The sequence below is a fragment of the Fundulus heteroclitus genome, chromosome 21 (genome assembly GCF_011125445.2).
Source record: "Fundulus heteroclitus isolate FHET01 chromosome 21, MU-UCD_Fhet_4.1, whole genome shotgun sequence".
Taxonomy (NCBI): Eukaryota; Metazoa; Chordata; class Actinopteri; order Cyprinodontiformes; family Fundulidae; genus Fundulus; species Fundulus heteroclitus.
In genome coordinates this window covers 32,830,845-32,856,355 of record NC_046381.1, presented here as the reverse complement: position 1 = coordinate 32,856,355, position 25,511 = coordinate 32,830,845, and the positions used below count along the sequence as shown (strand labels likewise).

The following is a 25,511-nucleotide window of genomic DNA, read 5'->3' as shown; positions in this document are numbered from 1 at the left end:
TATCAGATTCTAAGGACTATTTGCACGCTTTTAACTAACTTCCCAAGAGGTGTGGCCATCACATTCATCTTTAACATCATATCTCAATAGCACCATATGTGTGTTATGCACGAATTCTGAGCTGGTGTGTCACCAAAACTTCATTATGGCTACATGATGACAGTAAAGACTCTTGATTTAAGTGATAGCGAGTTTTAATTACATGCATTTAGCATGCACCCACTCACTAACCGGATGACTTCCAAAGGCAGTTGCAAGGACTGGATTTTATTTAGGGCTCCGCAGAACACACACAACACACCTAGATTTGTATTTGTAAAAAAAAAATTACATTTTTGCCACGTCTAAATTTCCTTCCACTTCACAATTACGCAATACGCCGTGTCGGTCTGTCAAGTAGTGTGTGTGTGGTTATACGTCTTGTTATAGCTCGTGAAAGAGTGGCATATTTTCGCAAGGCCCTGATCGTAAAAAATGTGAAAGTGCTACGGGACAAAAAGCAGAGAAAGTTCATTAAAGCTGAATCTATGGTCCACATTGACTCCGTATGAAAGGTAAACGACTCCAGGTGAGGTGATCAGCTCACACGCAGAAGACTTTTTGGCCAATTGCGTCGGGCAGGACGTAGGGTCAGCGGAGCCGCTTTATAAGGCCCGACACGCAGAACCGTAGGGTGAGACAAGATTCTTTAATCATCATTGCACACACAGAGCTACTTTATGACGTGGAGCATGTTCCGACTTTCAGAACATGCCCTGATGTGAAGCTCTGAGCCATTTCTAATTTGGTTCGGTTGTAGAGTAGAGCAGTCCGTCTCTCTGGACATCAAGTGGTTAGTGCCACATCTTTTCAGGCTGATGTTTGTTTGTTTGGGGACAATAAGCGGATCTTCTTTGATCTCATAAGACCGCAAATCTCCAATCCAGGACGCCGTTTGAATCACATTCCCCCGAACAAGTAAATGGAAGAAAACGTCATTTTTCAGGACATTGATCAGACTGAATGATAATGAAGATTCCCTTACAACAGGACTGCAACACTATCCTCATAGGAGGATATCCTGCATTCCTTTCAATACTCATGGTGAATCAAAACAGGGAGGATTATACTGTACGTCAAAAGAAGGTCAGCCTTTATAATACTGCTTTCAGTTTTTGATCATTTCCATTTGCAATAATCTGCTAAAATAATAGTTTTCTCTTGAAGGACAACAGCTGAAACGTCTATGGAGCCAGGCAATAAATAAAATTTTAAAACTTATGCTCTGGTTTCTCATTTTTCTCTCATGCGTTCCGTCAGGATTTTGGAGATAATCTTTTGTTGACGTTCGGATTTTTTATTTTTTTTTTCCCCGAGGGTCATTTTATGGGCAGGTGGAGGGTCAAACAGAGATTGACTTCTTTCTCCTGCGTCCCTCCATCATTCTCTAATCTGCTTGGGCTCTTGACTTTACGCAAGAACCAGAGGCAGAAGGGCTTACGCAGCAAGCTGTTTGCGTGACACCCAGGATGCAGAGCGGTTCACAAAGCGCATGAGTCAGCCATGTTTGCTTGATGGAATGATGATAGTGGAAGATAAGTGTCAAAGCAGACAGCAGCTAAGTGCTGAGACATTGTTTGCACAAGCAAACCCAAAAAGTGGTTCTAGACGCCCATGGTGGTTATTGATTGGATTTAGCCTTGAATTACAACTGCTTGAATCCCCCCAGATCCTTGTGTTGGTATAGAAGAAGAAAAATCTGAATGAGAACCTCGTAGACCCCTCCATCTCGTAGGCTCTGCCGATAAAGATATATAAGAGAAATAAAAATCAACACTCTTTAATTGAAGCAAACACTAGGACGATCTCACACTAAGAAACTTTGAGATTAAACTTTCAATGGTTTTTAAATAACGTGTGACATTTCAAAGAGTCCGTGATGCCATGCACTCTAGGGCTGGACGATAATTCAATACCAATATGTCGATCGATAGACGTATCGATGATAGAGGGGGAAAAAAGGGTCAATAAAAAGAAGCAGAATAATAGTTTTTCTCCCTTTTTGCATTCTAGCCATGTAGATTAACAGTACAGTCGCTGCAGCTTCCCAACTAATCAGAAACGCAGACCAAGGAACGCTCCACCGCCAAGCTCCGCCCCCTTCAAAGAGATGCAGTTTTGGTAAAAAAAAAGTTGGTTAAATAAAGGGTTGAGTTTGAATTCTGTATCTAAAATAGGTCGCTAAGCAACAGCATAAAATGGCCAGGGCTGCACTTACAATATATGTTTTGAATTTGTTGATAACGATCAATATCAATCAATATGATTTCTATTTTATCAACATGCCTTTTTTCTACCTCATCCAGCCCTAATGCACTCTAACAAAGTTATCACAGCCTTGGGGAGTGAAACAGGCCCACATCCTCCTCCATACTCAAACGACTACACACCAAATAGAGTTTGTTGTCAGAAAGCGCAATCTTTGTCTGTTCTGACCAAGTCACAATCCTTAGAGATTGTGTGTGTGTGGGTGTTCAGTATTTCCTTGTTGTTTATTGATGTTCATTTTCCTTTTGCCATATCAGTTCATGCTTATCTCCTTACTTTCTGAGTTTATTCTTGTGTTTAATTATTTGCACATGTTGTGTTATTTCTGTTAAATCGCTGTTTAATTTTCCCCTTGGTTAGATAGTTCCTGTGTATCCTAGTTCACCCCTTTCCATGTAAATTAGTCTCTCTTCCTCAGACTCCCTGCACGGCAGCTGATTCACAAGATCGCCTGGTTTTCTTTCTCGTTCTCTCTCTCTCTCTCTCTCTCTCTCTCTCTATATATATATATATATATACATACATGCATACATACATACATACATACATACATACATACATACATATATATATATATATATATACATACATACATATATATATATATATATATTGTATATATTCTCCATTCTTCCAGGGACATTGTACTGTCTGATTTTCCGTCCGTGCTCCATTTCCTGTTTTCCTCGCATCTTTCTGTAAGTTTGATCATTTGTTATTAAATCCTCCTACGCGTCACGCTGCTCTTGAGTTCCTCTCTGAACTTCAGCCCTTCAAGCAACCCACACATCTTGTTAGATGGAACATGTTCATGTTTGTGATGGTGTGACCGAACGGGTTTATCCTGGCAAACCTCCCAGACAAGCAGTTCACAATAAATAGCCTCTGGCTGTTATGTAGACTTGGAGATCTCAAGTCTCTTGTCCATCCCATTGGGAGGAATGGGCCTATGTGGCATTGTAGTTGTATCCTATAGGGAAACAAGAAGTCAAAGGTCACCAATTACTCAGACAATGAGATCAGTTTAAAAAGTGTAAAGTGAAAACAAGTAAATATTTCTAAGTGACAGTAAGTGTGTCTGTAGGGATCTGTATGGTTTTTTTTTTTTAAACTGTACACACTTATTAGCTGTAACAAAATTGAAGATTGAGTCTATCAAAAAATCAAGTTCAGTTAAAAGCAAATGTATATTATAGATTTGTTTACATATTTACCAGGGGAGACAAGAAGTGTGGAGATCCCTGGATGAAAAATGTATAAATAAAAGCTAGTCCTGATGTAAATGGCTGCCCCTCACTTTAGTACAGGAGTACCCAAGACATGCACAAGGGTTGCTCACACCTTAAAACGGTTTGCTCTTATACAGACAGAGGCTGTGATTAATTATTTATCATAATTTGTCCTGTTTTTATCAGAAAAGAGCGTTGGTTGTTGATAGGGGATCACTGATGAAGTACTCAACGTTCACAAATCTGGTTCACTACTTTTTCATTTTATGAAATAATTTTATTTGGGGGATTTTTTTTTTTTTTTTTTTGCATGCTCCAGTTGGGTTCAATTCACAACAAAATCCAGAATGTAATATCAGAAATTCACTTCAATTCACTTCAAAAGTTTCAGATGGCGCAAGTGTCTGGCCACACATTTACAAAAAACGTTGTCTCAAGGCAGTTTTCAATACATACAGATCAAAACTGTATACAGACATAAATAGACATATAGTAAAGATACAGATTCAAATGATACACAAATGTGTGTTCATTAAAGTAAAGCCTTAAGGGACTATGAATGTCTGAAATGAAGAGTCTGAACCTGGTTTAACTTAAAACAGAATGCTTTCATCTTTTGATCTTCACCTCACTCTCAAAGGTAATAACTGATCTTTGGAAACTTGCAGAGTGAAGTGCTAACATATCTTCAGGTGATTATAACACCTTTAAGTTTCAGCTGAAGACCCCCACTGATTTACAAACCTTTCTCTGCTTTGGGGATTTTAGAGAAGCAATATATCTTTATCAGACTCGTCTTTTGTAGTTTTGGTTACTGGTTATTAGGCGGCCTCCGCACAGACGGGTGTTTTCGTCACTCCTTTACATTTAGAGAAATTAAGATCTCATCACTACTTGAAATTCTTGAAAAATAATATGCATTTATTCATTTTTATCGCTTTCAAAACTCTGACCTGCCTTCCCAGATGCGAATGCTACGTTTTCAAAATGTGACGACTTCAGTGCTTTTTGGTGGAAAACCCAAAGCAAAATGTAATTTTACACCTTATCTCGCCTCTTCACGCCTCTCCACACTCTCAACCTCAACTCAGATCTTATGTATAAACCCAGCTGTGGCAACAGAAAGGATTTTCTGCCTTATTTGGTTCAAGATCTACATCTAGACCCTCCGTCAGGAATCTGTCTAGCAAGGTTTTGTACTAGCACAACGGACGTAATCTTACTCATACAGAATATGGATATTTTAAAACGTGTTAGTCTTTGATCTTATTACATTCAGATGTATGTATTTTTTTGTCATTGCTTTAAACCAAGTGCACTGAGAATGCACTGCTGACCTCTGGGGACAATCCAAAAAAAAATCTTGATCTGCACAGAGCAAATCAGCTTAGGTTACATGCAGACATATTCCAAGTTCATTCACTCAGACTCTTGTATCTCATATGACTGGACCACTTCATGCTCACATAGTAGACATCTTGGCTGGGATCTTGTGTAAAAAAAAAAAAAAAAAAAAAAAAATCAAATGCACTTTTCTAATTCACCAAAAAGCATTTTTACGCATCTTTACCTAGTCACAGCGCACGGCTGGTTTCCAGAACGCAATCATTATTCATGACTGGCGTTTCCAACCACAGCGCAACTACTGTACTGACAGCTACAAACAATATTATTTAATGTTATTCAATCTAATGGAAAGCGTATGCGCATGAAAACAATTATGAGGAAATCGAATGAGTCACTCCATTTGCTTCCCACATGCCACAGCCATGTTAATATGTTCCAAATGTAGCCGTCGCTCCCGCATGTTCCTGCCCATGAACGTCCATCTGAGCCATCTGAACAGGAGAGGGAAGCCTTCCTGCGCTGCAGCCATGGTTTTCATTAAACCCTACAAGAAGTCTGTCGCCTGCCTGTCGGGTCCGTCCGTATCAGGCTCATCGGGGGGAAAATGGGTTTAAAGAGGCCAGTGTGCTCCGGCTTTGGGTCAGCTTTGGGATTGACGGTGGGTGTTGATGCGCTTTGGAGAATAGTGATGAAGAGGCTTTAAGCCAGAAGTTCTTTAGTAAAATCATTTTTTTTACCCTTGGACATGAAATTCCAACCAATAAGCCACCAATATGTAAAACCGAAGCGTTGTATGGTGAATGTATGAGGACAGTGGGCCAAATACTAGAAAACTCAAACCTCAGCTGAAAACCAGGTTTTGCCTTTTCTCATTTCTCTTTTATGTCTGAGCCATTTACCTAGATATATCAGACATGTTTAGAGTTACAGAAAGAGCAATCTCATCATTTTAAAGCACTCAACAGCCTTAGAAATTACTTAGGAATTAGGAATGATGAGAACAATCAATAAAACGACTGTGAAGAAATAAAAAGTTGGCGAGGGCAAAGATGTTACAGCCCTTTTTTTTCGTCTTTTTTTTAAACAGCGTCCTGTCTGGCAGTGTAGCATTGAGAATTGTTGTCTTAATGCCAAAAAGAGCCCAACAGATTTTACCTGCACAAGCGGAGCCATACCCCTTTCGCTTGATTTATACGTGCCAGTAGCTTTATTATAATTTACAGCCCTTTTAACATGACAAACATATCAGCCTTCCAACCTTTCTACACAGGTTACAACCAATAATCAAGCATGACTCATGCGGTCTATACATGTGTTCTGCAACCTCTTAAAACCTGTCTAAACGTTCATGTTTGCTTATAGCGTCCTTTATTTCCTGCTGTTTCCTCGTGTTTCATCACTATTTCACGACTGTTTTCATGTCACAACGTTTAATACTGCATTGGAATAAAGGTTCATTCGCCATAGTTTTTAGAGAGACATTTTGCAGGTACTAACATTTGTCTGTAAAAGAAATTTAAGGTTCTTTAAGTCTTGTATTTATTTTTATTATTTTGGCATTTTTTAAAAATAATTGTTTACATTTATTTTTTTGTGCATGTCTTTGTTTATTTATTTGTTCATTTGCTGAAGAATTATTTATAATTATTTGAGTTAGAGCCATTCAGCTACTAAGTAGTGAAGCAAGTTTCAGTACAACCCTCTACTAAACACTGAAGCGGGTAAAGGGGGCTCTGAAAAGTTGTTTTCTGTGTGAAATTATCTGTTAAATACTTTATTAGCTGTGGTAATAAACAGTCTATGTTCTTAGTCTAACAAGCTCTATTTAATTTAGCTGAAAGATTTAAAAGATTTAAGACGCTTGGACTTGTCCTGCAAAGAGCAGTTTTGCCTTGTAGAAGGAGAGAGCAAATGTTGTTTACGTATGTTTTACTTTTAACACGAAACAGTTTATATATATATATATATATATATATATATATATATATATATATATATATATATATATATATATATACATACATACATACATACATACATACATGCATACCTACATATATATATATATATATATATATATATATATATATATATATATATAGAGAGAGAGAGAGAGAGAGAGAGAGAGAGAGAGAGAGAGAGAGAGAGAGAGAGAGAGAGAGAGAGAGTCTTAGTCTTGTAAATATGTCCCTAAAGGAGAAGGAGAAATTATTATATTAAACCCCTGATATAAAACATCTGAATCTCTGATCAAGTTAAAATCAATTTCTTCCTAATAAGTTTGGGCGTAGATTTAAGATCTGTGGGTTGCAGGAAACCTGCCAGTTGTAAATGATCTTTTCCCCAAACACACCATGTTGCATTTTTGCATCAGGATTCCTGTTTTTTCTGTTTTATTTGTGGTGCAGCTTGGAATATGAGCAGATCCAAAAGTGTGGTTTGGTGTGCTCGGTCTTTGGGCCTGGTGGGAATAGTGCCCACAAATCCCTGAGAATACCAAAACCAATTATTTAGTGATTAAAGAAGTGAACTGCAACCACTGACGGTTACCCCCCTCCATCAGTCATTTATCCCAGAGCTGTACGGCGAGCTGGAGATCTGGCAGCAGAAGCAATGAATGACCTTCATGGGACTAACGTAAATGTATTTTGTCTGCCTTGGCTGAAAAAAGGATTTTAGTGATTTTAGTCACTTCTGTGGGCAGAAGTAGATGAGCTCAGGAGAGCTGAAAGTTTACTGCTCCGGTAGTTTGCTGCCACCTTCTGGAAGAAGGCGGATCTTACAGCCATGTGGAAAGAGTCCAATCCCTTCAGCCTTTGCACATTTCCTTTAAGACTCCATGGGGGAAAAAGGCCTACTTATCTATTTTCACATAAATGCAGATTTTATTATCACACTTTAAGGTCCGGATTGTTTTTTGTTGTATTTTCTGTGAGAACGATTCAAATAAACCAGACACGATGGGCATGTTTCCAGAGAGGCTCCACAGAATTGAGCTCCACAGTCCTGCAGGTTCGCTTCAAGCCTTTTAGTTGTGCGACACCATCTTGATTATAAGCACTGTTGAGGCTATTTTTAAAGGGGCGGCCTATGTTGTTCTATATCCATCTTTCTGTCTACTCCAAACTGCTTCCACAGAGTAATCACCCGTCAGGATGAGGCTGCCTCCTCCGTGTTTGGCTGTGTTTTGGAGGCGACGTTAACTGGCAGCTTTCCTTTTTGGAAATTATAACCAGAGATAGAGCTTTCACTATTTCACACAATCAGAGAATTTAGCTGTGAATTCTGACAGTAATTCAGGTATTTTTAATAGAAATCCCCCCCTCTGGAAACCTTTAGCTACAACTGCCTCACTCTTTCTGGAGAGAAGCGGCATTTTCCTAACCTGACTCTAGTCAGATGACTTTCGCTCCGCCTAGCTCCACTCACATCCATCTGGGACTGATCCATAGGAATTGCCTTTTTTGAAGGCTGGGCCTTATTTTAGATAGTTCCTGTGTATCCTAGTTCACCCCTATCCATATAAATTAGTCTCTCTTCCTTAGACTCCCTGCACTCCAGCTGATTCACCCCTAGTGGCACGCGTTTTATTGCCAAACCCGGTCAGGAGAAGGGCAAAAACATGGTTTCCACCAACAAAAGCCTTCAGAGGCGTTCTCTGATGTTCTTTTAATGAAACAATATTAGGTAGATTGGACAACACGGAAGAAATAGCATCAATGTTAACGCTTGCTTCCTCAACGAGCCGCCATTGTCTGACTCAGTCTCACGGTCGCTTCTCCACTACGTCACATCTATGAAACTCCAGCCCTGCGTCCTGATTGGCTGGACAATAAAATTGGTTGGAGAGAAATCACTCTCTATGGGAGATGTCCCAGATGGATGTGATTGGAGCTAGGCGGAGCTAAGCGTAATGAAATTCATCTGGCTCGTCAGGTTAGCATTTTCTTTGACAATCCTTTCAAACAAGCGATGCTTCTTCAGTCTTTTCGCACATTTCACTGTAACAAAAGAGTCAGAGTTAGTTGTTCTTAGGTTTCATAGTTCAGCCTTACACAGTCTGACCTTCGGTTGAATCGGTTGGATGGACACTCCTGGGAAGACTGTCTTAAATGTTTTCACCTTGAGAGTCATTTTTCTCTCTTACAACCTTTCCCAGCTTGATGGGCAGCAGCAGTTGATTCTCTATTTTTCATTGCTGATGTATTTCCCCTCTTGTCTTGATGTCTTTCTCCTCTTTTCGCACATCCATGTTCCGCAGAGCAAGGAAACAGCCCAAACTTCCAGGTTTTTTTTTAGAGGTGATAACACTTACTGATGACCAATTGACTGAGTGCATTTGATTAGAGGTCCCTGGCTGCTGTTGTCCCTTCTTAGCCTCTTGAGACCCAGGAATTTGAGTTCAAACAGGCTTTTAGACACCTGAAAAGAGGCTGAAAAAGATCATTGTCTCTTCAGACATATATCTGACCAAGTGTCAAAGCTGATTCCAGATCTGTGGGAGAAAGAAAGATCCAGGCTTGAAGAGAAACGGATCATATTCTGGTATCAAAAAGTACTTAGTGCACGTTGTTTCAACTTTGTTTTTCTTAACAGGCGGACATTGGGTCATACGTCAGACATGCTTTGAAACATTGCACATATATGACTCACAATTCTGACCTCAAACGTATTTACGTGAATGGAAATTATTAGGTCTTCATGACATTTTCAAAGATGCGACCACAGAGAAACGCAGGTGAGAATAATTTCCTTTCCCCGTATTAATGGTGAAAGGACACATCGAAGGAAGGACGTTCCTTTCTTTAGACCTCTTATCCCCACATGTCCTTCGGGTGTTTCTGTCGTCTCACTCAGTCCAGTAGCCAAGAAAAGACAATCCAGCCAGCTTTAATTTCCACACACAGTCAATTTACTTCTGACTCAAATGCTTTTATAATACATCTGACATTTTTATTACAAAAGCCAAGTCCTTATACGGTGTACCTCAGGTTTTTGTCTCAATACTCCTGCTTGTTCCCTCTTACTGTGTCCTGTTCCCCAAGCAGCACGCGCTTTGCTTTGTTCCCGGTCTACAACAGGAGGACGGCTTGGTCCAGCCGGGTCCTATGACGGCCCTTCAAACAGGTGAGCTTGTGCTTATCTTTGTTGCCGTTCAGGAACCTCCTCGGTGCAGCAGGAGGGTCGTCAGCACGCAGGCTCTGAATGGGCGGTACCTCTGGAGCATCTCCTCACCGGCATCAGCGTGGATAAGCTTATCTCTTGCTGGAGGAACGGACCTGGTGTCTCATCCACGTCGTTGGAGCTGATGCAAACACAGACGACAAAGAAAACGGACGTTACGATGAGAGCGCTCTCTTTAATCTGTCAGGCGTGTAGGTGTTTGGTCCTTACAGCGGGACTGGCCCGGTGGCCTCGGGTTACTGGCGCTGCTGCCGAAGGACGACTGGAAGTTATGGATGGTCTCTTGAAGGATCTGCCTTTCTCGGCCCTGCAGACGGCCACAGTCTAACGTCAATCCAGACACACAGTTTATTTTTTTTCTGTCGAAAACTTTCCTTCCTGTTCACGGTACAGCGCCTCGTAGAAGTATTCACACCCCTTGAATGGTTTCCCCATGGTGTCCCGCAACAACCACAAGCCTCATTGTATTTTGTTCAGATTTTATGATAAACCAACAAAGCAGTGAACAACTGCGACGTATATCACATAAATATAGGTTTAACTGGCTTTTATTTTGAAGAAATCTGAAAAGTGCGGAGTGCATACAGTAGCTACTTAGCCCCGTTACCCCTCGTTATAATTCAGAGCAAACAATTGCCTTCAAAAACAGGACTAGTTAGTTCAAATGTGTGTCATTTAACCTGAGAAGATAACCCAGCTGCTCTGTTAACGCCTCAGAGGTTGGTTAGAGAACTTTAGAGAACATCATGGAGCGCGAGGAACCCAGCAGACGGCTCACGGAGAAAGTTGTGGAGACGTTTCAAGCAGGCTTATGGGCTCGACACACGGGGAGCGACATGTGACAGCGACTAATGGCTTTCATCAGACCCAGCACACGGGACGCGACGGCAGCGTTTCAGATCACGCCGTTGGATCGCTTGTAATTTGACAATTTATGAAATTGGAGGGGTTTTGAAATCTTCAAAGCAGTCCATGACCAACAAGGATGAAGAGTCAGAAGATTTTGCTGGAATTGACTAAAATCTTGCTTTTCTGGCTACTCTGCAAAAGAAAAATACAACCGGGTTGACCCTAAACTACAGACAAGAATACAGCATAGAGAATACCATCTTTTGATGCCGCACCTACGGCTGATCCAGATAAACGGCTGTAGTGCCATGCGACAGCAACACCAGCTGAACATTTTTCCTGTACATCCACATGAACGAGCTCGAAATTTCACACGCAGAAATTTCGCCGGTCGCTTGGCTGGAGGAGGATAGGCGACCGTTCCATAGGAAATGAATGGAGAGGGAGCGACATCGCCCCCCAGTGTGTCGAGTCCATAAAATTATAATCTTACACGCCACTGTTTAATCCACCATCCCACAACAGACAGGAAACCAAACGAGACGTGTCTGTCTACCAGCGGCATATTAAGTTCGGTGGGGCACAGAAACTCAACACCTATTAGCAGCTACTCATTTTTCAGTGACTAATGCAACCTGACTTTTATCAATTTTAAATGAAACAGATAAATTAGCATAAACCAACACACTAATAATGCCATTTTATATAAGCTAAATGTAATTAAATCTTTATACATAAATTACAAATAAAGGCTCACTCATAATGTTGATTTATTGAACAGAAAAGATTCAGATCAATCAATCCTCCAATGAGCCAGCATGGACAGCCAACACTACATGGCTGCACACTATCCAGCAGAACATAAATGTAACGTGTGCAATTCAAGTATTTTGATTGGACGATCAGAGCTAGGGGCTGTAGGATTTGTGACCCACAGCTGTCTACTGAGAGCGTGTTGAGCATACGCGCTGCGATTTCAGATGTTCATTATTTAAACAAACGTTGGTGGACCAGCCCCAATATCAAGGCGCCTCAAGAGGATTTAGCCTACTGAGCTTGTCAGTATTTTGGCAGACTTAGATATATAGACACAAATGTTTCTAACAGAATTGTATTGCTAAGGGAATCTGCCTTTTTTACAATGCTACTTTATAAAAATGATCCTGTCCCACTGATTATTGCAAATATAGAGCTCCACAGCGACACCTGGTGGGGCCTGGCCCCCACTGGCCCCAAATGCAGAGACGCCACAGCTGTCTACAAAACTAACAGGAAGGCGAGGAGAGGAGCAGCCAGGTGGCAAATGGTAGCTCTGGAGGAGCTGCAGAGATCCTCTTATCAAGCGGAAGATTTTGAAGATAGGAGAGCTGTCGTTTGTGTGTTACATAAATCTGTCCTTTTTTAAGCATACGTGCAAAATATTGTGATGTTTGAACATGAAGAAACAGAAGTTTGTTAGTTCAAGCTGTGTGAATGCCTATCAGGGCCCAGTAGTTCCAAACACCTCTATCCAATAAGGCGGTCTGTGAGGATGACACAGTTGTTGGTACAACAGAGGTTGTGTGACGATGACCTGAGCACAAAGAGCTCTGAAGCCCGACATGGAGAAAACCTAAAAGGACTAAAAGGCACCTTTCCAGCATTGAGTTCAGATATGGCGGCTAAGATCTGCTGCCGAGGGCCGTCTGTTTTGATCCCCAGCTCTTTCAGGTCTCCGTCTGTCAGCGTCAGGAATGCCTCCATGTCGACCTGGAGGGGAAACCAAGATGTCCAAAAATCAATGTGAAGGACGTCCAGCAAAAAGGAAAACAGAGAAGCTTCGCCGATTATGTAAAATTCTTTACTTCCCGTCATTAAAAGAAGACAGATTACCTCCTGCTCCTCAAATATAGGCTGATATTTCTCAAGCGACAGCTTCTTCAAAATACTAGACAGTTCATCTGGAAAAACAAACAGACGTTGAGGTTTTAGAGAGCGGGATAAAGACGATGAGTCTGCGCTGAGTTAGTCCAGCCGTCACCTTCGTCGGTGATGGTGCCGCTGCTGGAGCCGCCGCTGCTCTTGGAGCGCGGGTGAGACGAGGCTGACGACAGAGACTCGCCCGGCCCAGAGGGGGGCTTTGGCGTCGGGGACGGAGACGGGGTTAAAGTGGGCGATGTGCTCTTGGAGGTGGACGAATTGCCAGACTGGGATCTCTTCTTCAGCTCCATCTTCTACAGAGAGGAACAAACCGGTTTTACACTTTTTTTTGACTCTCCGTGAATTCAAACCTGCGCGTCGTTTGTTCCTAAAAACCAACATCTTTGGAATGAACTTAGCAAATACATTAAAAAGTCCCTGTCCTTGCCCGTTTCCAAAAAGAAATTAAAATTGGAGTTGCTTGAAATGTACAATGAAACTCCGTCCAGCTGAGGGCTTATCTGTGTCTATTAAAAAGCCCATATAGGTCTCCCTGTAATAATATGTTGATGTGACCTTATATTGCTTACCAATAATCTGAGAAATGTGAACATTGTTGTCTTTTATTCTCATGTAGGAACAGAAACAGGTCAGGGTAGAGATGGTAGGTAACGGTAGGTTTGAATTTGTAATTGTATGTACGTATGCTACATTTAAAATGTTGCTGGGCCCCATTCATAAGCTACACTGCAAAAACAGACAAAACATACCTAAAAATAAGTTAAAATTTTCTTGAAATGAGTATATTTGCACTTTACTTGAATGCGTATATTTGCACTTTATTTGAGTAGGTAAATAAGATAATCTGCCAATGGGATAAGATTTTTGCACTTAAAATAGGAATAACTCATATCCATCAACTTATTTTAAGTGAATTATATCTAATTATCTTAATTTAGGGGTAAAATTATTCTTTCCATTGGCAGATAATCTTATTTACCTGCTCAAATCAATGACAACTACACTCATTTCAAGAAAATTGTACTTATTTTTAGTTCTGTTTGTGAAGTGTATGGACTGCTTCAAAGGGTGTCCCAGTCACCAAACGTATTCTTGTACGCAACGTTTCAATGTCCTTTTATCATTTGGCAATAAACTAAACTAAGAAAAACTAAAACCAAACTAAACTGCATTTCACATCTTTATTCCAGTCCTGGTAAAGAACTGATCAAATAAAGCCTAAAATGAATGCAACAGTCATCTAGATGACGATTGCGTATCAACGTCTGACCAGAGCGGCTTAGCGACCGTAACAGCGAAGCCCTTTCGCTAAAACCAGAGACAGCAACAGAGGCCAAACCCGTCTGGGGTGGAGGTCCGAGGCCACCAGGCTGGGGTGGGAGGGGACGTCAGGCAGGCTGACGGGCGGAGAAACCGGCAGAGGAGGCGCGCCCTGCTGTTTCTCTGCTGCTTTGCTCTTCACCTCCATCAGCCCGGCAGCTCTTTTGCGTTGGGCCGCTATCTGTGAGAGGACGCTGTCAGCGCTGCCGCCTGGTGGGGGACACACACACAAAGGGTTTGTGATCAGCGGGCACGTTTAAACATAATGACGCTCAGCTCTCATCTTTGTTTGCACCTGAGCGATTGTGAGAGTCCCGGTTGATCCCTGCTACTCCGTTGGATCCCCCAGAGGAGTGGGGGGAGTGGTAGTGACCAGAGTTCGAGGGCGACGACGAGGAGGGTCCCTTGGGGATGCTGGGAAACTTAATGGACCTGTTCACGACGCGACTGATGGACGTCTTGGAGAAAGCAGAGAGAGGACAGAGGAGTGACGCTAGTTGCAGGAGCTATATCCCCTGCGAAGGCGGCGCTTCTTCTCCCTCACAATGTCAGAGTTCCCGCTGCTGTTGAGCTTCCTCTGAGGGGGCATCGGCAGGCGGGGCGCTTCGCTCTTTCCGTCTCTGGTGAAGTGCGAGCGGTCGGAGTTCCACGGCTCAAAGTTGGACGGGGGCAAGAAAGGAGGAATCACCGCCTTCAGCTTGTCGTTCGGCAGCCTGGTCAGAGGAGCGCCGCTTCTCAGCTGTGGGGAGAAACAAAAACGCAGGACATGGGACAACAGCGACATCTAAAGCACAAGCCTACAAAATTAACCCTAAAAAGAAATCATTGGCTGGCTGCAAACTCAAAAGTCCCAACATTTTTTCCCGATCAGTGAACACACCGAGCCGAAATGACGACCAGGTCGTGCCGACGTCCGCACTCTGCGGTGTGGACACCGCTAACGCTCATAGCTAGCTACCTTCAAGACCAGTGAGGTGAGACCAGTGTGGATCACTTAGGCTGTGGGAAAGTGGGCGAGAGCAAGGCTTTCAGCAGATAACAGGAAGGCTGAATGTTTTAGAGCAGAGTTCCTCTGTTTCATGAGAGGTCATACTAGATTCAAACTCACACAGCGTACCGTTTTAGCATGATTATCCACGCGAATCAGTCTAATTTTGTGACTATCAGAAGCAAAGACTGATTTAAAGTGTGAACTCCAAATTAGTTTGGTCTTTGTTTAAAAATAATAACAAAAAGCTGTTCATGTCAGAAAGGTTGGAAAAAATATTCTGAATGCTGCTCAGAAGAGTTCAGAAAAAAAAAAACCTGAATATCGGTACCACGGACTTTACAAAAAAAGTGAAGCTGAAGCCTGCCCCAGAGTTATGATGGGTGCCTCTCCCCTTACAAGACAATAAGCTAGACACTGGCATTAGTTAGGACATGTTTTAAACCAAAACGCTCTCACCATTGTGGTTATTAGAGAGTCCTCCTGTTCTGAGGATGTTCTGCAGTGACCCGCTGAAAGGTAAAAACAAACTGTAAGCCGATGCCACCTCGCGTTGAGGTCCACACGGTCAGCTATTCAGCCTGACGTCCTTCACGTCTGACGCCGTTCTCCTGACGGTAAATAGTTACCACACGTCTCACCGTGCTCTTTGGTCTTCACAGCCCATGCGGCGCTCACGTCGCTCACTCCTTGGGCAGCGGCAGCCGGCGCCGGCCCGTTCTGCGCAGCCGCGGCCTTCGCGTCGGCCCTCATCGTGGCATCCAGCGGCGTCTCGCCATCGTCCGGGAACGGGGCCAGACGATTGGCCGAGAGGCCGTGCCTCAGGGTGTGAGTCAGCTTCAGCCTCCGGAAGCGATTGGACATCCTGCTCCACCAGGACTGCGAGAGGAGGTTACTCAGAGATCTCTAGATTACAGTACGCACCTTGCAGAAGCGTTCACAACCTTTGAACTAGCTCCCATTTTTTCAAACGGATTTGATTGGGATTTGACGCGACACCCAAAAGCAGTACAGTGAATACTTTTGCAAGGCACGGCAAAAAATGCTTTTTTTTTTTCTTCTCTCAGTTAGGTACCAAAATACAAAATGTATGCGTAATACTAATCAAACATTTCATCTTGTTCTCGATAGGACAACATTTAGTATGACGACAGCACAGAAGTCTGCTTTGTTACCTTGAGGCCTCCCTTGTCGTCAGGAGGCACGGGGACGTTGTTGAGGGACTGCCTGCTGTTGGAGCGGCCGATCAAAGCTCGGCCCCGCTGCTTGGACCTGTCCTTGTCCACCTGCATACACACCGAGGCTAAGAGACGGACCAGCTCGGTGTCTGACAAGACCAGGAGAAGAAGTTAAACACGCGTCAGAGCTTAAGGACAGTAAAGCAGAGGTTTAGCCAATCAGAACGTTCCACCTGTCTCGCTACATAAACAGGGTCCATGATTTATTAACGCTAAATTATTCATGATCTTCACACGTGTCATACTTCATCTTATTTAAGTGCTATTTTTTTTTTTGCTTTGTGAAGGAATTTTAAAGGGGTTTTAAAGAATGAGAGATCAAAGAAAACCAAGCGGGACGTTGATAGAGTCTACCTGGGTCATTGAGCAGCATGACCAAATCAAAGGCAGTGTATCCATTCTTAGCTCGAAGGTTGACATCAGCTCCTTGACTCAGCAGGTACTTGACGATGTCTTTATTGCTGCGAGAGAGCGGGACAAAGGGTAGAGAAGGTGAGGGCTGTGTCAGCGCTCAGGTCCAGAGATGATTGGTTGGTGACGGCAGGTTTTTGACAATCGAAAAGCTGATTTTTGGAGAGTGGGGGTCTGTGAATGCAACATAGCAAGTAGACTTTGCATGAATCACACAACAACTTTGAAGTGGAAATGTTTGCTAAGTGCAGAAAATTTAGTTAGCCTCTTATAACAGAGATAAAGAGAGAGATCGGTGACAGGAAGTAGAGGGTTTTTCTGGTGGTTGACGGTTTAAGAACAGTTTCTTTCTCGCTGCACTGCAAAAACTGATCTAAAAATAAGTAAAATGTTCTTAAAGTTAGTGCATTTATCCTTGATTTGGGCAGGTAAATAAGATTATCTGCCAATGGAACGAGTATTTTTACCCCTAAAATAAGATAATTAGACATCCTGCACTTGAAATAAGATGATGGAGATGAGTTGTTCCTATTTTAAGTGCAAAAATCTTATTCCATTGGCAAATCATCTTATTTACCTGCTCAAATCAAGGACAAACACACCGATTTTAAGAACATTTTACTTATTTCTAGTTCCATTTTTGCAGTGCAGTAAAGCTACTTAAAAAACATTGATACGTCTCTTGTCGCATAATGCGAACGGACACATTATAATTGTTTCTATTTAGCTTCGCTTTAATTATTTTCCTTGGATTTACTGATTGCTCGTTTGATTTTTATTGTTTCTACCACGCTGAGTCCTTTGTGACGGAACAGTTTGACGTTTGCATTTGGTTTTTACTTGTTACTTTTCTGATCACACGTTACGTGGTTACTGATAAATTGGTGAATAATTGCATATAGTAGTGTGAGTGATGGTAGTTTTTTTTTGTTCCTTTTACTGATTGCACCTTATAGGAGAGATACCCCAAGTGTCATTGTGCTGTTTCACTGTACATTGACAACAAAGTCATTCATTCACACTATAATAGAATATTTTTCACACGAAGCACGACCAGGTCCTGCTAACAAAACCCCCCGTAGTGTGTCGGCTGCTTTGGCACTAAAAAGTCAACTATTTCCAGTATCAGTGAGGGTCTTAAAAAATTAAATTAGCAAAAAAATAAATTGAAGAAGTTATTTAGCGAGAGCAAAACTTTCAGGAGCTAACAGGAAGGCGAAACGTTTTACAGCAAAGTTTCTCCTTTTTATTCTTTTGAGCTTTCACCTTTCATCCTTATGAACTCTGAGGGTACAGTAAGGAGTTACATTCTCTAAAATGTACACAGAAACAGCTGTCCTAGGGCTCAGAGCCACACATTTAAAAAAAAATTATATTTTTTAGAACATTGCTTGAATTGTTCTCTTTTTTTTTGGGGTGGGGGGAGGGGGGGTCATAATTGTCTGACCAGTCTTCTAGTCATAATTGATACATCAGATGTTTGTCGTTCTGTATTTAGCAGATTTTATATGAAGATATATCCTGTATCCCTTTAAGAAAGGATGTGGCACAAGCACAGCTAAACAAAATTAATCACGCCATATTCAGCTTAAAGGCAGTACAGACTTAGCAGATGAGGTTGTAGTCTTAGATAAACATACACCTAAAAATGATTTTGGGGTTCTAGGGCGACCAGGCATATATCCAGGTTTGCTGATGGGAGTGGAAATTTTAAAAGCAACAACAGAACAGGAGGGGGTTAACAGACTGACCCCACTCAGGCAACAAAGCGTATGTCCCTGACTGGTGTCTGATTATTACTAAACTCAAAGCAAAGCGTGTCACAGAACCTTGCTTTTTGATGATAATTTACAGACAGGAATAAAAATTTGTTTTGATTCATTTAATTAAACACAAAAACAAAAATCCTGCTTATTTTTTGTGTTTAACATACCAACCATCTGTCAGAGGCAAAATATTACCCTACAAATGAGCAAAAACAAGTTCTGTTGTACACTTTCACTTATCCCTTTGAGGGAGAACCTTGATCAGAACCGGCGAGTCAGCACAAAATATCGGCAATTGAAACTGGTCTAAAAAAAAAAAGAAGGTGCCATCGTTCCACCGCTGAGTCCTACCCTGCCTACAGGTTCTCAGAAACGTTTCAGCATCTGAAACGTGTCACACCCGCATTCCCTTCAAAAGCCACGCCTTTCAACATAACGCTGCACCTCCTGCTCACCCGTGATACGTGGCCTGCATTAAAGCGGTCCAGCCGTGAACGGAGTCTTGCTTGTCCACGTCGGCTTTCTTCTCCACCATCAGCTGCACCACCTCCAGCTGCCCGCTCACCGCCGCCATCATGAGGGGCGACGCTCCGTCCTGATTGGATGAATTTACCTGAGCCGGATCCTCCTCCAGGATGTCCTTAACGAGCTGGGAATTTCCTGAGCCGTCACAACGAGTGAGAAAACATTATATCATATACTATATTATATTAATAAGCCAAAGAAAATCATTCTCCTTTAGTTTTGGTGTGTCTTGTTAGAGTGAGCTCACCCAGTTTGAGAGCACTGAACACGTCTGGCCTTTTTCTCTCGTCGTCTGTAAAAGAGAGGAGCAACCCTGAGAGCAGACGAGACTTCTGGTGTGTCCAGAAACAACAGACCTGCTTGGCCACACTCCACATAGCTCAGTCAGCGGGGGGTTATGTACACAAACTCTGATTACAGCCGAGCTCGCTTACTAAAATGACAAAAAAAAAATACATAAATACCAGAATAAGAGGAGGAATGACTAGAAAAGACCACGGTGCTCAACGTCTTACAGGATCCACGGCCTTGGTGTGAGTAAACTAAGCTAAAAGGCTAACAGGCTGACGAGAAGAGCTTTCACAGATCTGAGGCGGTGATGCTCCTCTGTCAAGCTGCTGTTAATTGCACCGCACTGTCACACACACACAAAGACGGAGATAAGACTGGAAGTGACTGCTTCTCCGGCCGTTTTTACACCTCAGGGCTGTAAATGTTAAACAAAAAGGTCTAAAATCACCATCCTCTGTCAGCAGCCCAGACCAAACCGAAGGCCTTTTTCTTTTTAGAGGTACAAATAGATACTTTCTTTTGCTTGCAAAAATATCCAAAGCACTTGAACTTTTTCCCCCATTTGCTACGCTACGTTCACATTTTTAAGCGGATTTTACAGGGAAGTTATGTAAACCAGCACAGAGTGGCCCGTGATTGCGGAGTAAATGCCAAGCTGGTCATTTTTGGTCTCATTGGTCAACACCTTTGCTCAGCCCCCCTTACTGCAACAGCAGATATTCTTTTGGCTTTGCTTCAACGTTGGCTTTCTTCTTTCCACTCTTCCATAAAGGCCAGATTTGTGGAGTTGACAAGGTGTAATTGCCCTGTTTTCAGACTTGCCCACCTGAGCTGTGAATCTCTGCAGCTCCTCCAAAGTTACCATGGGCCTCTTGGCTGCTTCTCCGATTAAGACTCTGGCCACCCGTCCTCTCAGTTAATATAGACGGCCATGTCTTAGTAGGTTTGGACTCCTATCTACGATCATGGACCCTTTTTTTCAATCCCCAAACGTTTTGCATGAAATCCAAAGTTTTCACAAACGCTGAAGCGCTACCTGTCTGGGGTCGGACGGTGGTAATGGAGTCCAAGTAAGCCTTGATGTCCCTTTGTTTCAGCTGCATGGCTAGCTCAAAGGCGGTCTTGGATAGAACGTTGACCCGGTCCGGATCGGCGCCGCGCTCCACCAGCTGCTGAGCCACGGCCTCCTTCAGAACACGGGACAAAACTCCCGTTACCAGGCGCTCCGGGGACGTACAGCACAGACGGCGTTTGAGAAACTGGAGGCCTAGAGTGACTGAGATCACAGAACCTATAATCGTCTCTCTGATCCAACCAATCAGCCTCACCTTCCCGCTGAGCGTGGCAGCCATCAGCGGCCCCCAGCCGGTGGTCTTCTGGGAGAAGTTGACATCAGAGCCCCACTCCAGCAGCAGGCAGACGGTGGCCTCGTGACCGTGCTGGGATGCCACCATCAGAGCCGTGATGTCCATGAAGTCTCTGCCTCCTCCTCCCCCTGGGTATCCCTCAGCCGCTCCAAATCCAGCTGCGCTGTAGGAAAACACACCCGGTGAGCAGTGACCGGGGGACCGGCCGTCGTTCCCATGCGTCGCGGGCGGGTTTTTCCGACGGCGAAACAACCTGCAGCTGTTGCTGTTGTTGCCGTTGGAGACGGCCTCCGCGGCCACAGCCAGGTGATCGAAGTCGTCGACGTAGGCCCCGCTCTCCAGAAGCAGCTTGACCACATGAACGTGGCCCCCGCGGGCCGCCATGGACAGGACGCTGGCGCCCAGCCTGTTGCGGCCATTTATCTCCGCCCCGTTCTCCAGGAGGATGTGGGCGACGGTCAGGTGGCCAAACCTACGAGGAAAAGGAAACAACTAAAAAACTCTCTGTGCCCTGGTGTGTTTTCTTCCAATCAAAATCCATTTTATGTATACAGCACTTAGGAAGAAAATGCTGATTTAACCAAAGCGCCGTACAGTAGTAAAACAGATCAAACCAAGACACAAATAATAATAGTAACAAAATATAACTACAAACACTAGAAGCTTTTTTTTTTTTTTTTTGTCATCTCCGCCCTTTTTGCGTTCCAGTTTCTCTCTTGCAGGAAAAAAACGTGGACGCTCACACAAGAGGCATGGCTCAACATACAAATACAGCCAACCTGAATGCAATTTAAAGTCACATTTTACTGCAGAATCTTTGCCTTTTTTCAAGCCGTGTTGAACTCTTCACCTGAACATGAAACGTTAAACAATTGGTGGCAATTCTGCGTTGCTGGTTTAGCCACCATGGCCGCTGTTGTTAAATCAATGACAGTAACGCTGTTCTAGGCGGCATTTCGTGCACATAAACAGAGCTGAAACGTCCCATTCATGCATGTACGACTGACTAAATGTTAACTTAAATAGTAGAGAGCTCATAAAAACAGTTAAAGCATGAAGTTTTACTCAAACAGACTGTCCGACTCGTAATTCTGACTTTAGGGCCCGATTCCAGGTGAAATTTCCGACTCCGAGGTCAGAAAACTTGGACTACCGAGGACATAATGGAACGCAGCAAGGGCTCTGGTGAACCATGAGGCTGAAGCAGTTTTTCACAAACAGCAAAAAACAACAATGCCATTCATTATTTATGGATTTCCACCATATGATTTCACAAAAACAAAAGATTTTAAACTAGCGCACCAAAAAAAAAGAGCTGATTGGCTGACGTCAGGAAACATTACGGTGAAGTTTTATTGGATTTCAGTGTAGATTGTCAAGAGTTGGAGTTTGATTCCAGGCTGCCCTGCTCCTCTTCAAAAAACACTTTCATGCGTTTCAAGCCTGTGAACGTTTGGTATGCATCGGTATTTAGTGAAACCAGCTGCCTTTGGAAGGTCCCATTTTAGTTAAATGTTATATGATAAACTGACACAAAGTAGCACATCATGATGAAACGGCAGACAGAAAGAATCCAAACTGTTTCCACATAGGTGTTGTGTGACTTGGTATCCTTCTGACACCCGTAAATAAACCCCAGTGCAGCAAACTGCAGTCCAGAACTGGAGTAATGAGAAAGCAGTCTACCTGTGACTAATTCACACCTGGTATAAATCCAGCTGTTCTGTGAAGGAGTTTTTAGAGAACATTAGTGTAGAGACATCATGAAGACCAAAGGACACAAGCAGATAGGTCGGTCAGGGAGAAAGCTGTGGAGAAGTTTAAACCAGGGTGAGGTTATGACATAAAATTGGAAATACCTAAACTGCTAGGAGAGCATCACTCAGGGAAGCAGCCAACGAGCCCATGGTTACTCTGGAGGAACTCCAGAGGTTCTTAGCTCAGGTGAGAGAATCGGTAGACGCGATCATTTAATAAGTTGGAAGAGTGGAAAGAAGAAAGCCACTGATGAAAGAAAGTCATTCCAGACAAGGAAGACAACAGGTTTGAAGGAAAACTAAACTAAAACTAATCGTCCCCCACGGCGATGGGGATCAGGCTGAGCGGATGTTCGTTTCAAGATGCTGAGATGGATGGAGCGAAATTCAGGAAGAAAATTTGTCAGAGCGGATTAAAGGCTATACAAAAATGCAGTCTTTTCAGATTCATACAACTAAACACCTTTGGAAACCCTTTTTACCTAACCTCACAACTGTACGCTACTTTGTGTGGGTCTGTCACATAAGTTCATCGTTTGTGGTTAAAACATGACGACATGGAGAAGGGTCCCTGCCTCTGGATAGTTTGACCAGGTACACCATCCTAAAGATCTCTGACCTGATGCGTGTAGGTGTGGAAGCGTGCTTTGTGTAGCTTTTCCTTTGAGGGGGGGGGGGGGGGGTGAAACTAAATTAATACAAAAACTGACTTCAACATGTTGCGCCACAGCAAAGGGAATTTGATTGATTTCTTAGAAAAATCTGACAGAGCTCAAGTAAGTATTTTAACTCGTTGAAACTCTTCTTTTTTTTTCATCAAAAAGCCTAACTTAAATTATTTATCTCCCAAGTCTCTCCTTTTAAATGGATCGTGGAGCCCCAGGCCGCAGCCCCACCTCGCAGCCTGCATCAGCGGGGTCCAGCCGTAGTTGTTGCGGCTGTCCACCGACGCGCCCTTCCGCAGCAGGAACCGCACCAGGTTCTCGTGGCCGCTGGCCGAGGCGAACTGCAGGCCGGTGTTGCCCTCCTCGTCCGTGCAGTCCACCGGTACCAGGGACACCGCGTCCGGGGCCGCGCACTCCGAGCCCGCCTCGGAGCGCAGCCTGCTCTGGCGACCCGACTCTCTCGGGGCGCCGGGCTCCAGGAGACCCCGGGCGCTCTCGTAGTCCCCGTCATCGCAGGCGCGCAGCAGCAGCAGCGAGTTGGCGGGGACGCCGAAGCTCATCTCCTCATCGGACGCCGAATCAGTCCGTCTCCGTTATTCCGTAGTTTGTCTCCGGCTGGAAGCTGTTCTCTCCTCTGTCACTTGGCCTGAGTTTGGGGCTCATGACGCGCAGCAGCATCCAGTTTACGCGTCACCAGGAGGGCAGATCTTCTTCTTTCCCCAAGCATTAGCGCGCAGGACTCACGTTCCTCGTCGTCAGTTTATCTGAAATAAAACAACAACTTTCTGGCAACTCGCCGCGGTACTGCCCGGTTCCGTTACTCGTAAATGAATCCGGAGACCATCAAGGTGCATTCAACACGAACCACGACTTCCGCTTTTATCTTTCAAAACAAAACCTACGTTACAGGAGGAGAAAGTCACAGCAATGGCAAATCTAATATACGAAATAATTTGTGTCTGTGACAAAAAAGGGGAAACGACTTCCTATTTATAATAAAATATGCCCTTTTTAATGTATCTATTTAAAGAAGACAATGATGAACTCATACTAGGATTCAGAGCTGCCCAAAGCACAAGTAAACCAGGCGGCTGAGCAGGAGGCGTTCACACCACTAGGGGCGCACTAGAGTTTAGATAACCCCATTTACTCAACTAATCTGAGCCATAGAAGCCAAAAACCGCTAGTCTAAAATAAAATTTAAACGTAAACACAAGCATTTTTTATGTTTAAAGTCATGAATTTGAGTCAAGCAGCACACCTAGTTTTCAAGTCAGTCACTATAATATAATGCTGAGGTTTCTGCTCTTGCCCATATTACACATATGAACTAGAATGATAACTATTTGATACATAATATGCAAATAATCAGCATAGATTGTAGTTATTTCCAACTTGTGATCAAAGTTTCCCTAAATTAACCCTCCTTTAAAGGCCCCACAAGACCTTAGACCGGCCCTGCTAAAATTGCATTACTCACTGTCAGTTACGTTTGAACATGCTGCATCCCTCCTGAAAAAAAAGCAGCAGATTAACAAAGAGGAAATCCTATTCTACCTTTGAAGTTGAAGGTATGATTTTTTTTTTTTTTTTAACTGGATGCATATTAGTGTACGACTTGAATTGCGTCTGCCTTGACATGATTCTGGTGATTCCCCTGGGATGCTCAAATATGTGTCTCTGCTGCTCTCTGGTGATGCGAATGTGAACTACATAGACTGAGCTCATAACATTTGCTTTATCAACAGTTTGGGATGTTTAGTTCTCTGTTTGCAGTCACACACACACACACACACACAAACAATAACAGAACCCATTGATAGAAACAGAAATATAAAATGTCTACCACTGTTTCTCAAGACAGCGATTTCTGTAATTGCTGCACTAAATAATTGAAGTCTAACAGGCTTTCTTTGGAGGCTCCTTAAGTCGGTAAACAAAGCTGCAAATCTGTTGCTCATAGCTTTTAAAGATCAGAGACTGGAAGACGCCACTGCCAGTCTACGGTTAATTGCACTTATTGAGACAGATACAAAGACATAGAGTCAAAAAACAGGACAGATAGGTAAATGGGTCTCTCTAAATTGCCCTTAGGTCTGAGTGTGTGGAAAGAGAGGCGAGCTCTTTTCACTTTTCTTTGCAAGACTTTGATTAGATTTATACACTTGAACATTTTAATGAAACTGGAGACAGATGTGCCAAAGAAGTTAATCTATCATCCTTTAGTAGTACATTCATAGATAGTTTTGCTCTAGGGTCAAGAGCTGCAGAATATCATGAATTTGTTTTTATCTTTGCACTTTACAAAGAAAAGTCACTCAGTGGGGCCAAAATGATCCCTGACTGA

General features: G+C 43.1%; 1 protein-coding gene across 1 annotated transcript; it reads right to left on the bottom strand.

The window, feature by feature from the left end:
• Positions 1–9,772: 9,772 nt before the first annotated feature.
• On the bottom strand, positions 9,773–24,018 carry LOC105920360 (ankyrin repeat and SAM domain-containing protein 6). Its single transcript, XM_036125504.1, has 18 exons — positions 23,396–24,018; positions 20,996–21,214; positions 20,704–20,905; positions 20,412–20,562; positions 19,332–19,376; positions 19,015–19,219; positions 16,737–16,843; positions 16,320–16,471; positions 15,786–16,023; positions 15,604–15,656; positions 14,701–14,895; positions 14,452–14,614; positions 14,176–14,366; positions 12,937–13,129; positions 12,789–12,856; positions 12,549–12,665; positions 10,278–10,374; positions 9,773–10,188 (listed from the first exon to the last, which is right to left on the bottom strand). Exons 1-18 carry the CDS (start codon positions 23,722–23,724, stop codon positions 10,139–10,141), a joined length of 2,775 nt encoding a protein of 924 aa, XP_035981397.1. The 5' UTR covers positions 23,725–24,018; the 3' UTR covers positions 9,773–10,138.
• Positions 24,019–25,511: the final 1,493 nt, after the last annotated feature.

Excerpts from the sequence above, each read along its gene's own strand:
- LOC105920360 (XM_036125504.1), bottom strand. The coding sequence starts at position 23,724 with ATGAGCTTCGGCGTCCCCGCCAACTCGCTGCTGCTGCTGCGCGCCTGC. Across the intron at positions 19,377-20,411 it reads CACCGTCCGACCCCAGACAG|ACGACGAGAGAAAAAGGCCA; the intron begins GTAGCGCTTCAG and ends TCTCTTTTACAG. Across the intron at positions 16,024-16,319 it reads ACGACAAGGGAGGCCTCAAG|TCCTGGTGGAGCAGGATGTC; the intron begins GTAACAAAGCAG and ends CTCCTCTCGCAG.